The sequence below is a fragment of the Rhinoraja longicauda genome, chromosome 32, assembly GCF_053455715.1.
Source record: "Rhinoraja longicauda isolate Sanriku21f chromosome 32, sRhiLon1.1, whole genome shotgun sequence".
In the NCBI taxonomy this organism is placed as follows: domain Eukaryota; kingdom Metazoa; phylum Chordata; class Chondrichthyes; order Rajiformes; family Arhynchobatidae; genus Rhinoraja; species Rhinoraja longicauda.
Genome location: NC_135984.1, coordinates 13,760,618 through 13,782,290, shown reverse-complemented (window position 1 = coordinate 13,782,290; position 21,673 = coordinate 13,760,618). Strand labels below are relative to the sequence as shown.

At 44.4% G+C, this 21,673-nt stretch overlaps 2 protein-coding genes across 6 annotated transcripts in view; one reads left to right on the top strand and one right to left on the bottom strand.

Moving 5' to 3' along the window:
- Positions 1 to 18,224, top strand: part of tecta (tectorin alpha) — a 49,951-nt gene extending 31,727 nt beyond the window's left edge. Inside the window, exons 12-24 of the mRNA XM_078426851.1 lie at positions 429 to 996; positions 3,516 to 3,715; positions 4,653 to 5,033; positions 5,977 to 6,260; positions 7,462 to 7,742; positions 8,352 to 8,462; positions 10,086 to 10,282; positions 11,215 to 11,378; positions 12,465 to 12,713; positions 13,928 to 14,090; positions 14,921 to 15,008; positions 16,942 to 17,061; positions 17,875 to 18,224. Coding sequence (XP_078282977.1) covers positions 429 to 996; positions 3,516 to 3,715; positions 4,653 to 5,033; positions 5,977 to 6,260; positions 7,462 to 7,742; positions 8,352 to 8,462; positions 10,086 to 10,282; positions 11,215 to 11,378; positions 12,465 to 12,713; positions 13,928 to 14,090; positions 14,921 to 15,008; positions 16,942 to 17,061; positions 17,875 to 17,975 — 2,907 coding nt within the window. The 3' untranslated portion in view covers positions 17,976 to 18,224. The remainder of the gene's footprint in view (positions 1 to 428; positions 997 to 3,515; positions 3,716 to 4,652; positions 5,034 to 5,976; positions 6,261 to 7,461; positions 7,743 to 8,351; positions 8,463 to 10,085; positions 10,283 to 11,214; positions 11,379 to 12,464; positions 12,714 to 13,927; positions 14,091 to 14,920; positions 15,009 to 16,941; positions 17,062 to 17,874) is intronic.
- The window catches only part of LOC144608770 (rho guanine nucleotide exchange factor 12-like), a 93,215-nt gene continuing 89,606 nt past the window's right edge, over positions 18,065 to 21,673 (bottom strand). For all 5 annotated transcript variants that reach the window (XM_078426852.1, XM_078426853.1, XM_078426854.1 and 2 more), the window contains one exon: positions 18,065 to 21,435. In XM_078426852.1, coding sequence (XP_078282978.1) covers positions 21,425 to 21,435 — 11 coding nt within the window. In that variant the 3' untranslated portion in view covers positions 18,065 to 21,424. The remainder of the gene's footprint in view (positions 21,436 to 21,673) is intronic.

Genomic DNA, 21,673 nt, shown 5'->3' with positions numbered 1-21,673 from the left:
GCTTCAGACTCTTGTGACTCATAGTTACTGTTCCTACTGCCAAACAATAACAATAGACAATAGACAATAGGTGCAGGAGGAGGCCCTTAAGAGCTCTATCTAGCTCTCTCTTGAATGCATTCAGAGAATTGGCCTCCACCGCCTTCTGGGGCAGAGAATTCCACAGATTCACAACTCTCTGACTGAAAAAGTTTTTCCTCATCTCAGTTCTAAATGGCCTGCCCCTTATTCTTAAACTGTGGCCCCTTGTTCTGGACTCCCCCAACATTGGGAACATGTTTCCTGCCTCTAACGTGTCCAACCCCTTAATAATCTTATACGTTTCGATAAGATCTCCTCTCTCAACTGTTCTTATATGGTGGGAGAGTTTGATCAGGGAGGGGTACCTGCAGTCTCTGGTCTTGATGGACTTTCCCCTCTCTCCCCAGGTGAACGAGGAGCGCCTCTACCTGCCCCTGCGACTGGGCGACGGTCAGGTCAACCTCTACTCGTTCGGGTTTTACATGGTGCTGGAGACTGACTTCGGGCTGAAGGTGATGTACGACTGGGACACGCTGCTGGCGGTGACTGTACCCCGAGCCTTCGCCAACTCCACGCGGGGTCTGTGCGGCCAGTTCAACGGCGAGCCGGGGGACGAGCTCCAGACCCCAGGTGGCGGCCCGGCCAGCAGCCTGCTGGAGTTTGTGAGCAGTTGGGTGGTCGGTGGCACCTCCTTCTGCCAACCGGGCTGCAGCCGGGGCTGCCCTTCGTGTGACCGGGTGCTCAGCCTCCCCGTCCAAACGCTGCAGCTCTGCGCCCTGATCGTGTCCAAGGACAACCTGTTCAACCGCTGCCACGGGCGAGTCAACCCCACCTTCTTCTACCACAACTGCATCTTCGACTCGTGCATCGACCGCGGCAACAGGGAGACGGCCTGCAAGTGGCTGCAGAACTACGGCAGCACCTGCCAGGCGCAGGGCGTGTTGATGCAAGGCTGGAGAAACATCACCAGCTGCTGTAAGTCCCGGCACCCAGGCACAGAGTCACACTCTTACTTAGTGTGAGAAGATAGACACAAAATGCTGGAGTAACTCAGCGGGTCAGGCAACAGAATCACACAGCGGGGAAACAGGCTCTTCGGCCCAACTTCCCACACCCGCCAACGTGTCCCATGTACACTAGTCCCACCAGCCTGCGTATGGCCCATATCCTTCCAAACCCGTCCTATCCATGTACCTGTCCAATAGTTTCCTCAAACGTTGCAATAGTCCCTGCATCAACTACCTATTCTGGCAGCTCGATCCACCCTTTGTGTGGAAACTAAACCCTCAAATTCCTATTAAATCTTCCCCCGTTCACCTTAAACCTATGTCCTCTATTTCTATATACCTAAGTCCTACTCTTGTGTAGGACTTGATAGACAAGTTGAACAAGATAGACGCAAAATGTTGGAGTAACTCAGCGGGCCAGGCAGCATCTCTGGAGAAAGGGAATGTGTGACGTTTCGGGAGGAGACCCTTCATTTAGTTTTGATTATTATTGCCACATGAACGAACGAATGAATGAATGAATACTTTATTGTCACATGTGACAAGCCGCAGTGAAATTATTTGCTTACATACCCAAGGTATGCAAATAGTCGCCCATAAAGGGCGCTTGCAAAGTTGCACTAAGGTACAGTGGAAATAACTAGAAACAAAGAACTGCGGATGCTGGTTAATACACAAAAAGATACAAAGTGCTGGAGTAACTCAGCGGGTCAGGCAGCATCCCTGGAGAACATGGATAGGTGACATCTCGAGTGGAGACCCTCTTCAGAGCCTGCAGGTACTGGAATCTGGAATAACAAGCTATCTTCAGAGTTCTCGATCCGAAACACTACCTATCCATGTCCTCCAGAGATGCATCCACTATTTTTAGGAAGTCATTTACAATAACCCCCTTTCATATAGTGACTTGTAATTGTCCCCTTGATGTATATTATTGAATTGGAAAGGTATTGTAAGCTGCCGTTGGATGCTAAATTATTAGATTGCATTTCACGACGAGATGGAACTCCAGGGTCGAGAACAGTGCTTTACTTTGAGAACTAAAACCACTTGGGCCATTCAGCATGTTTTGCACTGTTGATATACTGGGTACCCAGCACCTGTTGTTGGGAGGCCCCGACATTGCCCGTAGGTCTTGTGAGTTATGGTTAAACCATTATTTTTAAAATTATTATTGAATGTGTTGAGAATATTTTACTGTGTTGAAAATAAAACCCAGAAACAATACGGCAAAGTAATCAAATATTGTGTTGAAATGTATTCTGGATGGATTATTTTGCACAGTTATTGGATAACCAGGTTATTACATTGTTGTTACAGAACAGGATTCCTACCACCATTTCCTAGGTGCTTTTAGAGTGGAAACAAGGAACAGCAGATGCTGGTTGACACATAAGAACACACAGTGTTAGAGTAACTCAGCGGGTCAGGCAGCATCCCTGGAGAACATGGATAGGTGATGTTTGGGTTGGTACCCCTCTTCAGTTTGATCGTAGGAGGGTCGGGGAAGAAAGTTGCAAGAGAGAAGGCAGGGCAAAGCCTGGTAGCTATCAATCTGAAGACGGATCTCGATCCAAAATGTCACCCATTGTTTCTCTCCAGAGATGATGCCTGGCCCACTGAGTTACTCCAGCATTTTGGGTCTATCTTAGGTATTAGGGGTGGGGGGGGGGGGTGATAGACAGATTGTTGGAACAGAGACTAAAACAGTTAAGAACATTTGCCTAAGTGCTTTTGTTGGGTTATATGGTGTTGGTTTATAATTGACACTAGTATTAGTTTATTATTGGTACTGGTATTGATTTCATATTGTCAGGTGCACTGAGATAGAGTGAAAAACTTGGGTACCTGTCGTCATTTCTAGATGAGGTGAAACGTGCATTATTGTCTTGTGGTTATTTCACTGACTGGTCGGGTGACTTTTGTTGGCTGCACTGAGTGCAGTCGGACTGCGAGGTTAATCGCCGGGCTGCAGGAGGGTGAAATGTATAACGTGCTAGTGGTTTGTTATTGCCATGTTTTCTCTGGGCGGTTTGATGTTTCACAGCGTTGTGCCAAATTATAGACGACAAATTCTGTGCCTTAATTTGGGAACCTAATCCAAAGGCCTTTTGGCCAGGGCTCCGGGTCTTTAAAATGGTTGATTGGATTTATTTCAAACTAATATTTGATTCTCTATCTGGTTCATATAATGAATGAATGGAGATATGAATCTGATAAAGCATTCATGCAGCACATTATAAGCCATATAATATCGCTTCATAATTGATTAATATAAGTTAATTTACATTGTTGAAATCTTTCATGGTCTCTAGCATGAAACTATTTTTATTAGAGTGACAAGGAAATGACCACAAAAGAGTAAACTTATCTTTTTGGGAATGGATTTCCATGTGATCCTCTTTCACACAGTATAAGGAAATAACTTCAGATGCTGGTACAAATCGAAGGTATTTATTCACAAAATGCTCCAACTCTTTCACACAGTGATCACTTGCCCTGCAAACAGTCACTACGAGAGCTGTGTGTCAGTGTGCCAGCCACGATGTTCCACATTCAAAATTCACCAGGACTGTAGCCATTACTGTGTGGAGGGATGCCAGTGCAACGATGGCTTCCTGCTCAACGGCAGAACGTGTATCCTGCCCCAAGACTGCGGCTGTGTGGCAGAGGACAAATACTACGAGGTACATTGCAAAGCCACTCAGTGAGCGGAAGCATGTTTCTTGACTTCATTGTTGTCGACTGAATTGGTTGACAGAGTTGGGCAGAGAGAAACTTTTTTTTCTCTCTTGAGGTTGTCCAAAACAAAAAGAGGTGGGGTTGGGGTGGGGGAGGGGAAGTGTGCATAACTTTAAAGTTAGGGCCACCATTACTCGGAGGTGGTTGGGAAGCATATTCTCACACAAAGTGTAATGGAAATGTCAACCTCCAACCCTACATGAGAAATGCTGGAAGTCGGTTGATGATTTCAGAACATATACCTTTTGTAGGTAAAGATACAGAGTCCTAAGGAGGTAAATGGAGTTCATCTACATTATCTAGTTGATGATCGAAAGTGTTTTCAAAGTCAGAAACATCCTCCTGTTCCTAAACATGAGGCATATATTTATAGAGTTATATAGCACAAACAGGCCCTTTGTCCCAACTTATCCATGTTGATCAATTCCATTTCCCTGTACTCACTTCATATTGCTCCAAACCTTTCTTATACATCCATGTACCTGTCCACATGTCCTTTAAGTGTACCCATCTCTGCCACTACAGCAGGCAGCTTGTTCCATAGACCCACCACCCTCCGTGTGGAAAAACTTGCCTAACCGTTCCCCCTTTTAAATCTTCCCCTCCACCTTAAACCTATGCCCTCCAGTTTTAGACTCCGCTACCCAAGGGAAAAAATGGACTTCTCTATTTATGCCTTTTCATAATTTTATAAACTATTAGGGCAAGAATTATTAGAGATCCACATTCTCAGATCGCCTTAAGCCTTGGTTTTGCAGCATAAGTAGGGTTAGCGTGATGCTTTCGGCTTCCTGTATCTTTTGGATGCTAATGTTGGGCCGGGTTCTGCTTGTTGCTGGAGTTGGACTGTGGTTTCGCTCACAGTGCTTCTGTCTTTCTCAGGCTGGGCAGTTCTTCTGGAACACAAACTGCTCCAAACACTGCCGGTGCATGGGTCGCAACATGGTGCAGTGCGACTCGCGTCAGTGCAAGAGCGAAGAATCGTGCTCGCTCCGCAATGGGATCAGAGGCTGTTACAGCAGCAAGAACTCTCACTGCATCGCCGCCGGGGGAGGCATATTCCAGACCTTTGACGGTGCTTTTCTACGATTTCCTGCTGCCTGCTCATTCGTCCTCTCCACAATCTGTCATAAACTTCCAGATATCTCTTTCCAACTGATCGTGAACTTTGACAAATGGAGTATGCCTAACATGACGCTGATCTCCCCGGTTTACCTTTATATCAACGAGGAACAGATCCTCATCTCAGGAAATGTTGTGCAGGTAAGCAGTGGTGTTCTCAAACCACTGAAAGATCTTCAGCTAAACCATCAACTGTGTTTCATTTTCCACAGATGCTGCCTGACATGCTGAATGGTTCCTGCAATCTTATATTTATTTCATGTTTCTTGCATTTGCTTATCTTTGATTTTCAAACACTGGGATTCATTTCCAAGCACACTCATTCACTCCTCCATCCATTCTCTCAGATATTTGCCATCTCTCACACATTCCCAACCAATATTAAGCTTTTTATTCACAAAATGCTGGAGTAACTCAGCAGGTCAGGCAGCAGCTCGGGAGAGAAGGAATGGGTGACGTTTCGGGTCGAGACCCTTCTTCTGAAGAAGGGTCTCGACCCGAAACGTCACCCATTCCTTCTCTCCCGAGATGCTGCCTGATCTGCTGAGTTACTCCAGCATTTTGTGAATAAAAACCTTCGATTTGTACCAGCATCTGCAGTTATCTTCTTACACAATATTAAGCTTTCCTGGTCACAATTTCTGATACGGTGCAAAGCTAACACAATTCTTCTCTTTGGTTTCTCTCACTTTGTTATTTCTCTTATTACTCTCACCCTTCAGATTCTCACTTTTTTGGTCTCACTCACATTAATCCTCGCACAGTCAATCTTCCCCTTTATTCTTTTACATTCAAGTAATCGCATGATGCTTGTTTGAGAAGGAGTTGCAGGATTTGGATCCAGCCATCAAACAATAGCAGTGATATATCCGAGCAGGAAGAGGTGTGATTGGAATGGATGCTATAATCATGATGTTCCAGTGTTCCTCTCGCCATTGTCCGAATCCTGGAACTCTCTCTCAAACAAGTATCATATGAGTTGGCACCATTGAGTAGACTGGTCAAGTAACTGCAGTGCATTTGAATGAAAGCAGGAAGTGGAGGGTGTCCCTACAACAGTGACTAACACTATCCTATTCATCAGGTGAATGGAACCCCAGTCACGATTCCTGTTGTCACAGCGCTAACAAAGATCTCAACAGCTGAGGGGTTCCTGATCATTGATACCGTTCAAGGTATTCAGATCCAGTACAACTGGTTTAATTTGCTGTCTATCAGGATGGGTGAACGACTGCAGAACAAGGTATGTGGTCTATGTGGAAACTTCAATGGAAATCCCAATGACGATGACTTAAGTTCACAAGGAAAACCCACGGAAACCATCCTGGAGTTGGCAAAGAGCTGGAAAACCAATGGCATGCAGAACAGGTAAAAAAACCCCCTCTGTCTCAGCCAGATGTATTCATCGAGACTAAATCAGGTTCAAGCTATTAAAGTTTGCTTCTGACTCTAACCCTGCTGGAGTTCCCAATGTCAGTCCCGTGTATAAAACCCGTGTATGAAAATTTCCAGACAACAGGCGCTCAGAGGCTGAAGCAGAGGTTAAAGACCCTTTGACAATAGACCCTGTTGATGGTCTTCTCTTGAGAGAGGCTTCAGCAGCCTGGATTTAGTACTCCATCCTCTCATTTGTAATGCATTTATGTTCTTTCACTTCCAGAATAGTTTCAGGGTTGATTGGAATCCCTATCCCCAGCCTAGTTGCTCCAGCGACCTTATTTATAAACGTTTTCCCTTGTTCTTCTGTTTAGTTTCGTATAGTTTAGGGATACAGCACGGAAACAGGCCCTTCACCAAGTCCACGCCAACCAACGATCACTTATACTAATTCCATCCCACACACTAGGAACAATTTACAGATGCCAATTGACCGACAAACCTGCATGTCTTCGGAATGTGGGAGGAAACAGGAGTACCAGGAGAAAACCCACGTGGTGCAAACTCCATACAGAGAGTACCCATAGTCAGAATCATATCCAGGTCTCTGGCATTGTAAGGCAACAACTCTACCGCTGCAAAATTCCTGATCTTGGTTCAAATGAAAGACCTAGAGGCTCTGGAAGTTCATAAATTGTAGGAGTAGAATTTGGCCATTCGACCCATCAAGTCTACTCCACCATTCAAACATGGCTGAGCTATCTTTCAACCCCATTCTCCTGCCTTTTCCCCCATAACCCCTGACACCCATACTAATCAAGAATCTATTTATCTCTGCCTTAAAAATATCCATTAACTTGGCCTCCACAGCCTTCTGTGGCAATGAATTCCACAGATTCACCATCCCCTGACTAAAGAAAATCATTCTCAACTCCTTTCTAAAGGTACGTTCTTTTATTCTGAAGTTATGGCCTCTGATCCTAGACTCCCCCACTAGTGGAAACATCCACTCTATCCAGGCCTTTGACTATTCGATAAATTTCTATGAGGTCCCCCCTCATTTTTCTAAGTTCTCCCAGGTCTTGCAAGATTCAAATAGTCTGTCTAGAGCACATGAGAGGCGGAGGGGGTTTGGGTTGCATGCAAGTGGTCTTGTCTCTTTCGATACTGAATGCACACATCCCTCCCACAGCTGTGATGAAGAGCAGTACACAACCTTATCCCTCACCTGTGACAATCGGGACATCATCCGGCGACAGAATGAAGGAAGCTGCCTGAAACTTACGGAAATGAAAGGTTTCTTCCAGCCGTGTTATGGATTCATCAATCCTGTGCCGTTTTATGAATCCTGTGGAATGGATGCCTGCTACTGGGACAAGAAGTCCCAGATCTGCAGCTCGCTGGCAGCGTATGGAGAAGCCTGCCGCTCGCTGGGGATCCTGAGCACTGACTGGATCAGGCGGGAAAACTGCTGTAAGGAGAAGCTGGTAACATTGGAGGCCAGGGTCAGGTTTCAGATCTCCGAGTTCCACCTGGGGTCAGGGCCGAGTGTTTCCTTTCTTTAACCCTTCCCTTCAGGTACGGCTTCATGTCTACAATCTCCCCTGGGTTGGGGCTTTGATCTCCCTCAAGGGTCTGAGTTTAGGCTTCAAGCTCTCGCTGTGATGGGACTTCAGGTATCTGAGCTACCCCTGGAGTTGGGGTACAGAGTTCCGATCACCCGACTGGGGTGAAGGCTCAGGGGACTGAACTTCCCCTGGGGTTATAGTTCAGGGCTCTCTTCACCTCCTGGGTTTGGGGCTCAGGTCACTGATCGCCCCCTGGAGATGTGGTGTTGTATTCCTGTTCTCCCCTTGGAGAGGAGTGTAGTTCAGGGACTGATGAAGCCTTGGATCGAGGTTTGGGGGTTCTGATCTCCTCTTGAGCGGGGGTGAGAGGGCAGGGTGGTTCAGAGCTCTGAACTCCCAGCAGTGCTTTTGACTGGGTGAATGCGTCTACTGGGACTGATGTTTCAATGACTGGAGTGGGACAAGTCTGTTTGTCAAGTGTAAAGGTTAATCATTTACATCTGTCTCCTTTTAGCAGAATTGATCGAAGACCCTTGTGCTGGAGGTATTTGCACCAACTACAGTTTATGCCGACAGGGTAATGGGGACCTGTGTGGCTGCCCTGAGGAACCCAGCCCCAACAGTGGTAAATGCATTGAAATAATCGATACTTAAAACCCTGAGCAGGCGGATGTCCTCACCCCTAACATGCAAGAACGGTGGAGGAATATTTTAACCAAGGAAAACCATGTGGAAGCTGTTCCTCTGGGTTTCCTTGTCTGTTTCCTGGGGCCACCTTGTAATCAACCCTTGTCACACTCAAGAAGGGAACTCGATCCAAAACATCACCTTCCATGTTCTCCAAAGATGTTGCCTGACCCGCTGAGTTGTCCCAGCCATTTGTGTCCTCATGTCAAGTCATCAATGCATGAAAGTGAGTGGTGTAACGTGGAAGTTTCCACTGCCCATTGCCCTGGGGACCATACTGCTGCAGTGAAGTTGTCCATTTCCTATAATGTATTGGTACTGCAGTGGAGTAAGTTGTGGTGAAATTGTCAAGAGTTTCCTGGGGCAGATGGGGCCTCTCTGGTGTAGTTCACATCAGGTTCTCGGTGAAGATGCTGGTGAATGCTGGGTTAGCTTATATTAATGTAATCTGTTCCCAGAGTTGAAATGGAACAATCACTAAAAACCCTTTTTTTAAATTGCGGGGAATCTGACTCCTCTGGAAAGAGTATCGTCCAATGACTTCAAACATCTGAATTTGACCTTTTGGAATATTTAACTACGCTTTGAGCTGCTGGGTTAAAACTGATTATTAAATATTAACTTGAACATCAAAGAACTGCAGATGCTGGAAATCTTTAATAAATAAAATCTGAAAAAGCTAGAAATACTTAGCAGATTGGACAGTATCTGACAGAGAGAATCTGATTCAACATTTCTTGTGGTTTTCATCCTGACGCATTAACTCCTTTTTTAACCACAGATGCTGCCTGATCCACTGAGTGTTTTCAGCAATACCTCCTCTTTATTTCAGTTGAAAATCAGATTCTGGATGTTCAACAACAGCAAACACTTCACTATTAAGAAAGGTTAGGGTTTTGGCTGTTCCACGTTGTCAAGGGTGTTTATTCAAAAGAAGCAATTAATAGGCTTTATTTTAAAAGAATGTCAGAAAAACATTTAACAGCCATTGAATTATTCGTAACTCACCGTGTTATTGTATACAAAGAGTTGCCAGTTTGCACAGCAAATACCAAGAATCAAACAAAACAAAATGTTTCAAAGACTCATTTGGTCAGGTGGCATATGTTGGAGGCAGAATTATTCGAGTTAATCTTTATCCAGATGCTATGTGTATTTCTACTATTGGCTGCATGATTTCAGATTTCCAGCATCTGCAGTATTTCGCTTCTGAGAAACAGAAACGCATCCCAGCTGACATATTCTTCGAACCAGTGTGGGCTTCTATCCATTCCTGCAAACTCCAGCATTTATTGCATCGATAGTATTTGCTGCAGCCTGCTGTGTAGCAGCAAGCTCCATCTACCACTCTTTGGATGAATAAGTTGCTCCTGAATTCTCTATGGGCTGATCTTCTGTACAGTGCTGTGTGTTCCCTGTGGCTTGACACATTCGCTCCCAAATATGAAGAATGCGTGGGCTGGATTTTTGTTTGAACCGTGCCCGACGTATACTACAGGTCTTGCTTCCTAAGCGGTGGCCTTTCTTTAATCCCTGCGGTTCTCTCCACTTTCCATTGCAGATGACATTGTCCAGGCAGATGTGGTGTGCAAATACTCTCAGATGGAGGTTTATATTTCCAAGTGCCGACTCTACCAGCTGGGGTTTGAACGCGGGGATGTTCGCATTAATGATAATCGTTGCATGGGTTCAGAGGGAGATGATTACATTGCATTTCACATCAATAACACCAAACGAAACTGTGGAAACATCATGAAGGTGAATACTTATTATCGGCAGTGTGTGGCCTACATTGAACTCTGTTCATGTTGTTGCAACTCCCCGCAGCACTTTCTCTGTTCTACTTTCATCAAAAGCACCAATGAATCCATGACTTTGTCCCACTCTTCATGCCCTGCAGAAAACATTTAAAAAATTCCCAGCACCTCTGTAAAAATCTGCTGGGGTTGGGACAGGATGTTTGTCAGGAGCACTTCCATCTTCTTTACGAATGAAAACAAATGAACAAAATATTTCTGTTTGCATCCCTTCATTATCACCTCCTCTCCATCCAACAGAGGGCCATAATTTGCGCCACCCTTTCTTGGTCATCTGTTGCCGGCCCCAATTTGTTCTGGCCTTTTCCTACCTCTAGTTCCCTCCCGTCTACTTTCAGTCTGAAGGGTTCCGACCTGAAACGTCACCCATCCTTTTTCTCCAGATACTTCCCGACCTGCTGAGTCACTCCAGCACTTTGTGTATATCTTTGGTATAAACCAGCATCTGCAGTTCCTTTCTACACAAACAAAACATTTGAGCAGGTCTGATCTCTTGCAAACCTTGTGCAAAAATTGAGGGGCAGTTGCTTGTAGCTAGGTTACCAAGAACACACCTGCCCAGCGTAAAGACTGGAGTGAATGATGATAACCAGGAGAGAGTAGCTTGAACTGGAGAAATAGCTTATCTTGCAAAGTGCACAGCACAAAATGCTTGGGTAAAGAATAGTAATTGCCTTGGAATTGACAGTGTGTTCATTTAGAGTATGGCACCATAGAGGTTCAAAAAGATATGGACTAGATGTTGGGGGAGATGCTTGTGTATGTTTATCTAGTATAGATTACAGGATAAGAGCAGAGGTTCAAATTACTTCTGTGGGGTAGAGCAATCTTGTCTGAAGTTGTCTGTGTTTTATTCGTTATTCCTTCCCACAGACGAACGAAACCCACATAATATACACCAACACTGTCTGGATCGAGAGCCTGAACAACACGGGCAGTGTGATCACTCGTGACAGAGTCATTAACGTCGAGTTCTCCTGTGCCTATGAACTTGACCTGAAGGTTTCTCTAGAAACTGTTGTCAGGCCAATGCTCAGGTAAGCAGTCTTTCTAAGATCTGTTCTCACTCCTGCATTTTGTGGGAGATTGGGTAGATGGGGACTGCAAAACACATGGGAGATGGGGGGTGGGGGGCAATACATTCTGGACATGATGGCCGTTAGTTCTATTTAATCAATCTCCATTTTCTCAAAGTCGTCTTTGATTCTTATTTTCTGTCTTTTTGTAGACAAGTCTAACAAATGCACCAGTCAATCGGTGCATAACAGATCATTTACATTAGTTAACTTTGTTAAAAATTACACAGTTAAATTATATATACTTTGTTAAATATTACATACATTTAACACCCAAGATTTATCTTCCATTGGGAACCCAAACTTGTTCACAAGTCGCAGAAAGGTTATTAAAAAGGCATCCGTTCAAAAGAATACATTTTTGCGATTGGAAATTCACAGTAAATTTGACTAAGCACCTGATTTCATGTTGGCCAATTGTCATTTCAAGAATTGGTTTGCAATTTCAACTTAAACAATAGCAAGAAAACTTGCAGATGTGATAATCGTTAGTACTGTAGACTTTAACTTACTGTAACTGGCATATTAGGATTTCTCAGTCAGTCTGCACTGTTCACCTCCCTATGTACAACACCCTGATTAACCCACAGTGAAACATAGAAGATAGGTGCAGGAGGAGGCCATTTGGCCCTTCGAGCCAGCACCGCCATTCAATGTGATCATGGCTGATCATCCACAATCAGTAACCCGTGCCTGCCTTCTCCCCATATCCCTTGATTCCGCTAGCCCCTAGAGCTCTATCTAACTCTCTTTTAAATTCATCCAGTGAATTGGCCTCAGTGAATTGGAATTCAGTGCTTCATGAATTAAGCGCTCGATCTTGACCATATTTTCTAAGTTCCAGCAGGGGGCTAAACAACATACTGTAAATCAGTGTCTTGGAAACACTTTGCTGCGCTAATGGTTATAGTGCATGACTGACAATATGAAAAATCACTTACCTGGGCCATCCTAATGCAGCCTCGGAGTAGAAGCAGGTTCACACTTGGGAAATGTAGGGTCATTTTGTTCCTCTGGATGTTAAGTGATGCTGTCTGTTTATCTTAGTGTTGTCAACCTCACTCTTCCTACCAAAGAAGGGAGTTTCATCACTAAAATGGCTCTGTATAAAAACTCGTCCTACAAGTTTCCGTATCGAGAAGGCGAGGTGACGCTCACCACCCGTGACGTCCTGTACATTGGGGTGTTTGTAGAGGGAGCAGATTCTACCCAGCTCATTCTCATCACCAATCGGTGCTGGGCCACTCCGACTCGTAATCCAAAGGACCGACTACGCTACATAATCATAGAACAAGGGTTGGTGTGAATTTTATTTCTCCCCAAATCTTTACGCCGTGGTATTGGGTTCTTACATTGTGTACGAAATCTCCATCCTAAAATTGGCCATGACATTTGTGTTTGCATCTCCCCAACCCCAGGATTCGTTCACAGGTTCTTGTCAACTTAGTGGAAATGGTGGGTCAAGCAGAATCTCTTCAGTGTTACAGGCACCTTGCGTTTTACACGGGTTTGATTTATGCATTTTTGGAATAACGCGCTCATATTCACACCTGGCGGTGCGGCTGTGTACATGTTTAATATACACGTTTAGGTGGGAAAATTGAATGGAGATGTGGTGGGGCAAGTTTGTTTTTTACACAGTGTGGTGGGGATTTGGAACGCATTGCCAGGAGTGGCGATGCAGGCAGATGTGATAGTGTCCTTTTAGATAGGAGCAGGGAATAGAGGGATGTGGATTGTGTACATACATGATCATAGCACAAGGGTTGGTGTGAATTTTATTTCCCCATAAAAATGGAGATGGGAGCAGATGAGAGGCGTGTAACTTGGAATAGTGTTCGGCACAAACATTGTGGGCCGAAGGACCTATTCCTGTGCTGCACTGTTCTCGGTAAAAGGTGAGATGCCTGTATCTGATTTAATTGTGGGGATGCTGGAATAATAGACAAAGGCAGCTGTTATTGCTCACCTATAAAACTCTGCAGTTGCTTGTTGCAGTGAGCTTCCCCCACCAACAAGCTCTGCTCAATTCTTCTGCTCCACTCCTAACACTCCACCCCTCCACCTGATTGCATTTCACTCCCAAATCTGCTTTTGGAGTCTCCAGCAATTCTTCTGCTGGTCTTGCCTGATGCTCGCTTTTCCCTGAATCGGACTCTGCTTTCTGTCAAGGCAGATTTTCACTGCCATCTATGAACAGGGGTCTTCCCACAGTCTCATACTTGCTGACCCTTCTCGTCCATCGGACCACCATGGTTATTTGTTTGGAGATGCTCCTTCACACCCACCAAGGATGTGCATTCTGCCTGTAAGATTATGCCTATTGATTCCTCTCACCAGTGCTGAGAGAAGGTGGCTCCAGGTTCCATCGCATTCCCTTTGGGGGAACAGCTAGACTCGTGTCCCACCCGGTGCAGATCGTGATTCCAGATCTTCACTCCCTCCACCACATTGGCCATGTCTGACCTTATTATCCACAGTAATTATCTCTCTGTTCTTGCTTTGAGCAGGTGTCCAAACTCAAAGGACAGCACCATAGCGATGGAGGAGAATGGCGTGTCTCTCACCTGCCGCTTCCACATCGTTGTGTTCAAGTTTATTGGGGATTATGACAAGATTCATCTACACTGTGATGTGTCGTTGTGTGATGCAAATATCAATAACTGCAGAGTTGTGAGTAAAAGCGACATTCAATCACACCAAACTCCGACCGTCAGTGACACCTGGCATTCTTCAAACCCCGGAGAGAAGGAATGGGTAACGTTTCGGTTCGAGACCCTTCTTCCGACTGAAGGGTCTCGACTTGAAACGTCACCCATTCCTTCTCTCCAGAGATGCTGCCTGTCCAGTTGAGTTACTCCAGCATTTTGTGTCTGTCTTTGGTGTAAACCAGCATGTGCAGTTCCTTCCTACACATACTTCAAACCCTGTGTATTCCACACTATACCAGTAAGGGAATACATAGGAGAAGCTGCTCATTTACTGCCACCTACACAAACATGAGGTGCCTGTGTTTGATTAATTGTAGGGATGATGGAATTATAGACAAAGGCAGCTCTTGTTGCTCATCCTTTTATTGCTCAACCCTAAAATCCTGCAGCTGCTTGTTGCAACCCTTCAGTCAACATTGTGTAAGTGAGAATGTACTCCTTCCTCGTACACCCAGCAATGCTTCATACATTGAGTTCTCTATCCTGGTCATACTTTAAAGTTTGAAAGGGGGACAGAACAGTTAAGAAACACGGCTGCAGTAACTTTGGCGAGTCAGTTTGTAGTGTGTCTGATGCAATCGCGTGGCAGAATAATACAGTAGTGTAAGATATCATATGTTGAAAAGGAATGACACTTCATAATCCCTTTAACACCATGTCCAAAGTACTCATGAGGTCAAGCACAGCAAGAGTTCACTTTAGACTTTTAGCAGTTTCTGCTCTGTTTGCTAAGTTTCTGCTGGCAGAGGTTTCAGACCCAAAGACTAAATCTTTCACTCCTGGTTCCTGCAGACTTGCCCCACCAACAGCAGGAGACTTGCAGACAACGGACAACTCGCAAAAGAGCAGATCCTCTCGGTTGGACCCATCAGGAGAAGAGGTTAGTTGCATGGCTGGGGATGTGTATTCTGTGGTTGCGGCCATTTGCAAAGTTTCTGATGTTTTGAGTATGAAATATCCTCAACTTAAAGGATACAGTCATAGAGCGGAAACAAGGTCTTTGAACCAACTTGCCCATGCTGACCAACATGCCCCACCTACACGAGTCACATCTGCCCTTGCTTGGCCCACATCCCTCTAAACCTATCCTGTCCATGCATCTGTCCAAATGTCTTTTAAACGTTGATAGTACCTGCCTCAACTACCTCCTCCGGCAGCTCCTTCCATACACCCACCACCATTTGCGTAAAAAAAAAGTTACCCCTCAGGTTCCTATTAAATCTTTCAGCAACAAACGAGAAAAAGACACAGCAGGTTGCAGAGAGATGAACTAAGAGAGTGAGAAGCTACAGAGGGAGTTGCTGGTAGTTTGGCACAAAACTGCTGACCCACCTTTCATGTGGTCTCCTGTACCTGATCAACTCTTCAGGCAGAGACCTATCCATGGATCTTGTATGCCAGAGGGGAAGCTGTGTACAGACCCACAGTGAGTGCCAGATGAGTAGTTGTTACAATCCTTCCATTGAAGGCTTGAAACTGTAAGTAGGACACTCAGGATATCACCATCAACCACCATGAGAGAAGACAGCCCAGGGCACCATTAAACAAATTGTGATACTGAAACTTGGATATATGTCAGTTTATCAAGATTTTATTTAAAGAGGATTTTAATAGAGCCTGAGGGAGGGAGGGAGTTCCAGAGCTAGGGCCATGATGTACTGTGAGCAAGGACACTATTAGTAGAACAATTATAACTGAGGGTCCAGAACTGAAGATATGATTTAGAGACACAGCACAGAACCTTCAGCTGACCGAGTCCACACTGACCATCGATCACCTGTTCACACTAGTTCTATGTTATCCCACTTTCTCATGCACTCCCTACACATTAGGGGGCAATTTTAGTAGCCAATTAACGCACGTCGTTAGATGTGGGATGAAACTGGAGCACCTGGGAGAAACCCACGCTGTCACAGGGAGAACATACGAACTCCACACAGAAAACCCCTGTTGTCAGATGGAACCCAGGTCTCTGGAGCCGAGAGGCATTAGCTCTGCCGACTGTGCCACTAGGCTGCACTAAAGTTGTATGGCTGTAGCACAATACAGGAGTGGCAGGAGAGACCAAGCTACGGAAGGATTTAAACAAGTGGATTGGGAGACAATGTGGAACAGCAACGATGAGTGATTGTGTGGCAAAGATTTTGATTGGCTCAGATTTACGAAGTGCAAAGTTATCCAACAACATAATGGATTTGATGATTCAGGGAATAATGAAAGTATAATCAATGATTTAACTATCCCAACGGCAGAAATGGGGAACCATGTTATAAGTACAATATCGTGCTTTTGGCCTCTTGTGGGTTGAATATCAGGTTCTGGGCATTGCCTTCTGATAATGGGGCTATCTATCCCATGCCTGTGTTGAGGTTGGTGAGAGTGATAAGATGGAGGATGATTGATCTTGACCAGAGTCATACAGCTTGGAAACATGCTCTTCAGCCCAACTTGCCCACACTGACCAACATGTCCCATCTACAACTCCCACTCGTTCCCATCTGCTTGTGTTTGGCCCATATCCCTCTAAACCTGCCAAATTGTTTCTTAAACGTTGCAATGGTCCCTGCCTCAACTACCTCCTCTGGTAGTTTGTTCCAGACACCCACCACCCTTCGTGTGAAAAGGTTACCCCTCAGATCCTTATTAAATCTTTCCCCCCTTCACCTTAAACCTCTATCCTCTGATTCTTGTTTGCACTTATTCTGGGCAAGAGACTCTGTGCATCTCCCCGATCCATTTGGGTAAATGTGAAGGAAGTTGTTGACGGTGTGGCAAAAAAACTGACATCATTGGCTCTACCTCTGTTTCTGCAGCAGCCGATTGGTGTGAAGTGGACAATGGCGGTTGTGAACAGATTTGTACAAGTCTTGGAGAGCAGGCTGTGTGTAGTTGCATCACTGGAGTCTTGCACTGGGATGGAAAGCACTGCCGAGGTAAGCCACAGAGAATTCCACAATACCCAGAATGGTTAAAGTTCTGGGACCTGCCATCTCCCAGAGCCTATCCTGTATTCAGTGGTACAGGCATTGGCTGAGAATGGGGTTCAGGACAATTTCCCCAAACGCCTGGTCCCATTGCAAGCAAAACAAACAGTAAGCACCAGAACCAAGATTTAGTGTCAGCCTGCAAGATGGAGCTTGGAACTGGCACCTTGTTAATGCTGGCCCATGATAGGAGTGGGATTCTTAGGAGCAAGGTTTGTATCTTCGAGGTTTGCATCTGATATTTATAAATACCTAGATCCAAACCTGCAACCTCCAAAAATAGCACAAGTGTAGAGGACCAGGTGCTGGCACTTTTCCAACTCATGCACTGTCCTGAAAAATTCTTCCCATCTTTCACCAGATAGGTACATGTGATGGTTCTGCACTATTTTCTCCATCAAGGGTGATTAGAGATGCCCAATTAAGTGCTGGCCTTTGTAGTCCATGCCCACACCCTAAGTTTTTTGGAAAATACATTTTTTTTAAACTAAAAACAAATTATGGCATTGCTATAGCAAGGCTGCAAGTCCCAGTATGGTGACAGAAATGTGATTAAAACGCCATGATATTAAGATGACGACACTGACAAATGTAATACAATGACACTACCACCAGTGGTACCAATGCAATGTTAATCCTGCAAGTGTGATCGAACTGCTGGGGCTACTCATTAAACAGAAAGGCCCACCTCGGCATGACAGAAAGTTGCTAGTTTAACTTGACTGACTTAACTCTCCTATACTTCTCCCTTTCTCTCCGTAGCTCTAAGTGCTTCCAGTGAGCCAACCATACTGCCTCAGCTTTTGGTGATCACTCAGATCATTAGTTGGTTATTGGTAAACACACAAAACCTGAAACTGTAGCAGAGATGGAGCAGCCAGACTTGGGAGCAAGATTACAGTGGGATTGACCAGAATTAAACAAACAACTGCAATTTCATATTTTTTGGGATCAATTTTATTTAATTAAATAATGCTTTTGTAGTGAAATACTGTAATATCTGGACTGTATAATGCATTTTTACAAAGTTGGAACTTACTCTTTATCCTGATAAACACCCAGGACTTGTTGGTGTATGTTTTAGGATTTCAACTTTTGAACTGTTGTGTGTAGGGTAACAAACATTGAAATAAAAGATTTATTGTCAATCGAACTGAGGGTCATTCTGATTCAAACCATCTTGAGCTCAAAGCTTAACAACAAATCAAAAATTAAGATCTTTGCTCCATGGACAGTTATGCCTTGCAACCCCTTCCCCCCACATACCTGATATTCTTCTTCCTAGGTGATCTCTCTTTACTCTTCTTCAGACTGAAGAAGAGTCTCAACCCGAAACGTCACCCATTCCTTCTCTCCTGAGATGCTGCCTGACCTGCTGAGTTACTCCAGCATTTTGTGAATAAATACCTTCAATTTGCACCATGTAAAGGTTACTGCAGCTCCAAGGACATACTAAAATCATTTTGATTCAAATCAATCTTTCATGTCTATGGCACATTCCAAAGTAATGACTAGATTGAGGAAAAATGCCTCAAATTCTGGCACTTGCAGCAACACAATCATTGCCAAAGCTTAGCACAGTAAAAATGTTGGTGCCCGTGGAACTCATCCTCCAGTTTGTTTCTTGCACCTAATCCCATTGAATCAGTGCTAGCCGGACTTGTGGGGCAACTGGATCCAGTTCTCTCCCAAGAATCTGTGCCCCAGGTGGATTTGGTGTCTGACAAACACATTCCATAGGGAGACAGGAAGCTATTTTACAAAACTAGGGAGGCAATGTTTTATCGCCTGGAATGCAATATCCATACCTTGACTAGCTTAGCCATTGTTCCATCTCTAGGGAATACAGACAGGCAACATTTCAGGTTGGGATATTTCTAGATTTGTAGGGTCCTAATCAGAAACATGATCCATCTATGTTCTCTATAGATGGTGCCTAATCTGCTAAGTTACTCCAGTACTTTGAGTCCTTTTTATAAACCAGCATCAACAGTTCCTTGTGTCTACATAGCTTTGAGCAAGTAGTCAAACACATAATAGGTCAAAAACAACAAAAGCAAATCTTTCCGCCACAGCTTTTTAATTATACTGAAACAATTTAATTATAATGAAATATTTCTTTAAAACCCAGATCCCAGAAACAGAATTATATTTGTTTTTTTTTCAAGTAACATAATATCATTGCTAAATCTTAAACGAGATGCTATTTTACAAAGTTAGATAAAACCAATTGAAATATGTCATAAACTTGAGACAAATAAAACTATAGATTAGGGGAGGCAGCAGGGTTAGTGTGTTGCGCAGGCTGATGTACAGGGCAACAAGAGGAGCTAGAGCAGATCTGTACACATCAGGGCAATAGGTAAAGTTAGGACATGCACTCACACCAAATCAGCATCATCTCAGAAGCAAGAGTGGTGCAAGGAAATGTATTGGAGAGTCTGAAGTATCTGCTTTAGTCAGAGTTAGAACTGATATCGACCAGGAGGGTGTCTTGTGTCTTGTTAACAGATTTTGTGTTCACTTTACCATCAGTACCAAAACAGCAAGAACTAGGTGACAGTAATTTCCAGTTATTCACACCTGATGGGCTTGCCAAAATTAAGTTTCTCCCTCGAGCCCTGTGTAACACTGAGATCAGGGTTGATATTGAATGGGACAGGAATTAAGAGAAGGACATGGCAGGTCTGTGGAAATAGCAGCTACCAGGTAGATTTGGTCACAGCTGCTGTTTCTGCCAAATGGAATATAGGAAGCCACATGATTGAAAGGAGGGGTTATTTGTGCTGTGGAGAAACTAATCCTGGGAGGTGATGCTCTAAATGCAAATCAATCGATTATATAAACACAATTCTGGCAGTGCAGAATTGGCCAGACCAAGTGCCCACAACATCAACATTTCCAACACCTCGTGTCAGAAGCCTGCTCTGCTATTTTGTGATCAAATTGTTCCAAAACCACAGTATCAGTGAGAGATAAGCATCTGGAAAAAAATAAGACCCGACAGCCCTGGCGATGTGTGGATGTGAGGGGTGAATGTGTTTGCCAAGTACTTAGAGTACAAAGAATAAGAACGTGTATGTTGCAAACACACTGCATGCCCAGAGTAAAGACAAGTTCGAGAGGTAGTGGCTCTCCGGCAGAGAAACACCACCCTGTCCCTGCACCTGGTACTTTGCTCTGAGTGGAGGTTTTGCTACAAAGCAGCTTTGGTCCACAACCCTGATTCTACATCTGATCAGGATAATAACAGCAGATATAATGTGGATCTTGAATCTAGCTGAGCTACCAAGAGCTTTGCTGTAGTAATGAACTGTGTAATAACACACCTTTTCTCACAGCCCAGCTGTGCTGTCAGTCTTGCAGTCTGTGCACTAACTCTCTCTCTCTCTCGTGTAAACTCTGCTTGCTCCATCTCTCTCTCACACCATGCACCTGCTCTCCCTTGCATTCTCTGTGCACTAGCTGTGTGTCTCTCTCTCTCACATACCGAGCACTAGCTCGCTCGCTTGCTCTCTCACATTCACTCAAATTCCAGAAGTCTAGTAACTGACTCACCCCATGAAGCATCTCACCCTCTCTCTCCCTGTGCATTAACCCTCTTACCTAATGGAGTAACTAATCTTCTCTCACCTCCCGTGTAGTTACTCTTGCATACACCATCAGTACAGTAAGACACACACAGATACAAACACACTATTTTTTTCTCTCTCTAGCCTTTTCACACACACATACCCCAGCAGTATAATAACTCTCTTACCCTGATTACATGGTAACTCTCCATTACCCCCCAGCTGTCTATTCCACTGTCCCCATTACTGGAACCCAGCACGTGGGCTCCATGCATTCACCAGATCTTAATCTTCATCTGCAAATCAGCTTAAAACAGGCTATGAAAATAAAAATTATAACAAAACAATTGCATTTATCATAGCAAGTGAATACAAATAAATACATCTCGATTTCATCAAACTCTAAGCTGATTTTCTGCTGAATTTCTGTACATTTGGTTTTTAGAGATGTGGAGAGCAAGATCAGTTCTATAATTGAAAGAGATGTGTGCACAAGTGGGAGGGTGATTCCATCAACCAATCTGGGATGCACCCATAACTGGCAAGACACACCAATACAGGCAGGACTCACTGATACACCATCCCAAAAATGACCCAGAAATCAGCGGCATTTGAACAATCAATCAGTTCCACAAATGTCTCTAAAGTCCAGAGCTAGCAGGAGCTTCAAGGGGTCATCTCCAAGCACCCATATGTTCCATCACCAAGCCTGGCTTGATTCCACTTTTGAACAAACTCCATTAACTGTCTCCTGTAAACAAAGCAGAGAGATTGTTTCACACACAACCCATAATGCAGTTCATGCTCACTTGCCCCTTCTCCCCATTTCCCCAAACCCATCATTTGATCCATCCATTCTGTTCAATTTACTCAATCTCAATGTATTCCACGATTCCATTATCCTTTTGATGAAAAAAACTTTCAGAATTAATTTTAGTGACTCCATCTATCATCCAATAAATTAGCATGCTCCAATCATGTTTCCTCCC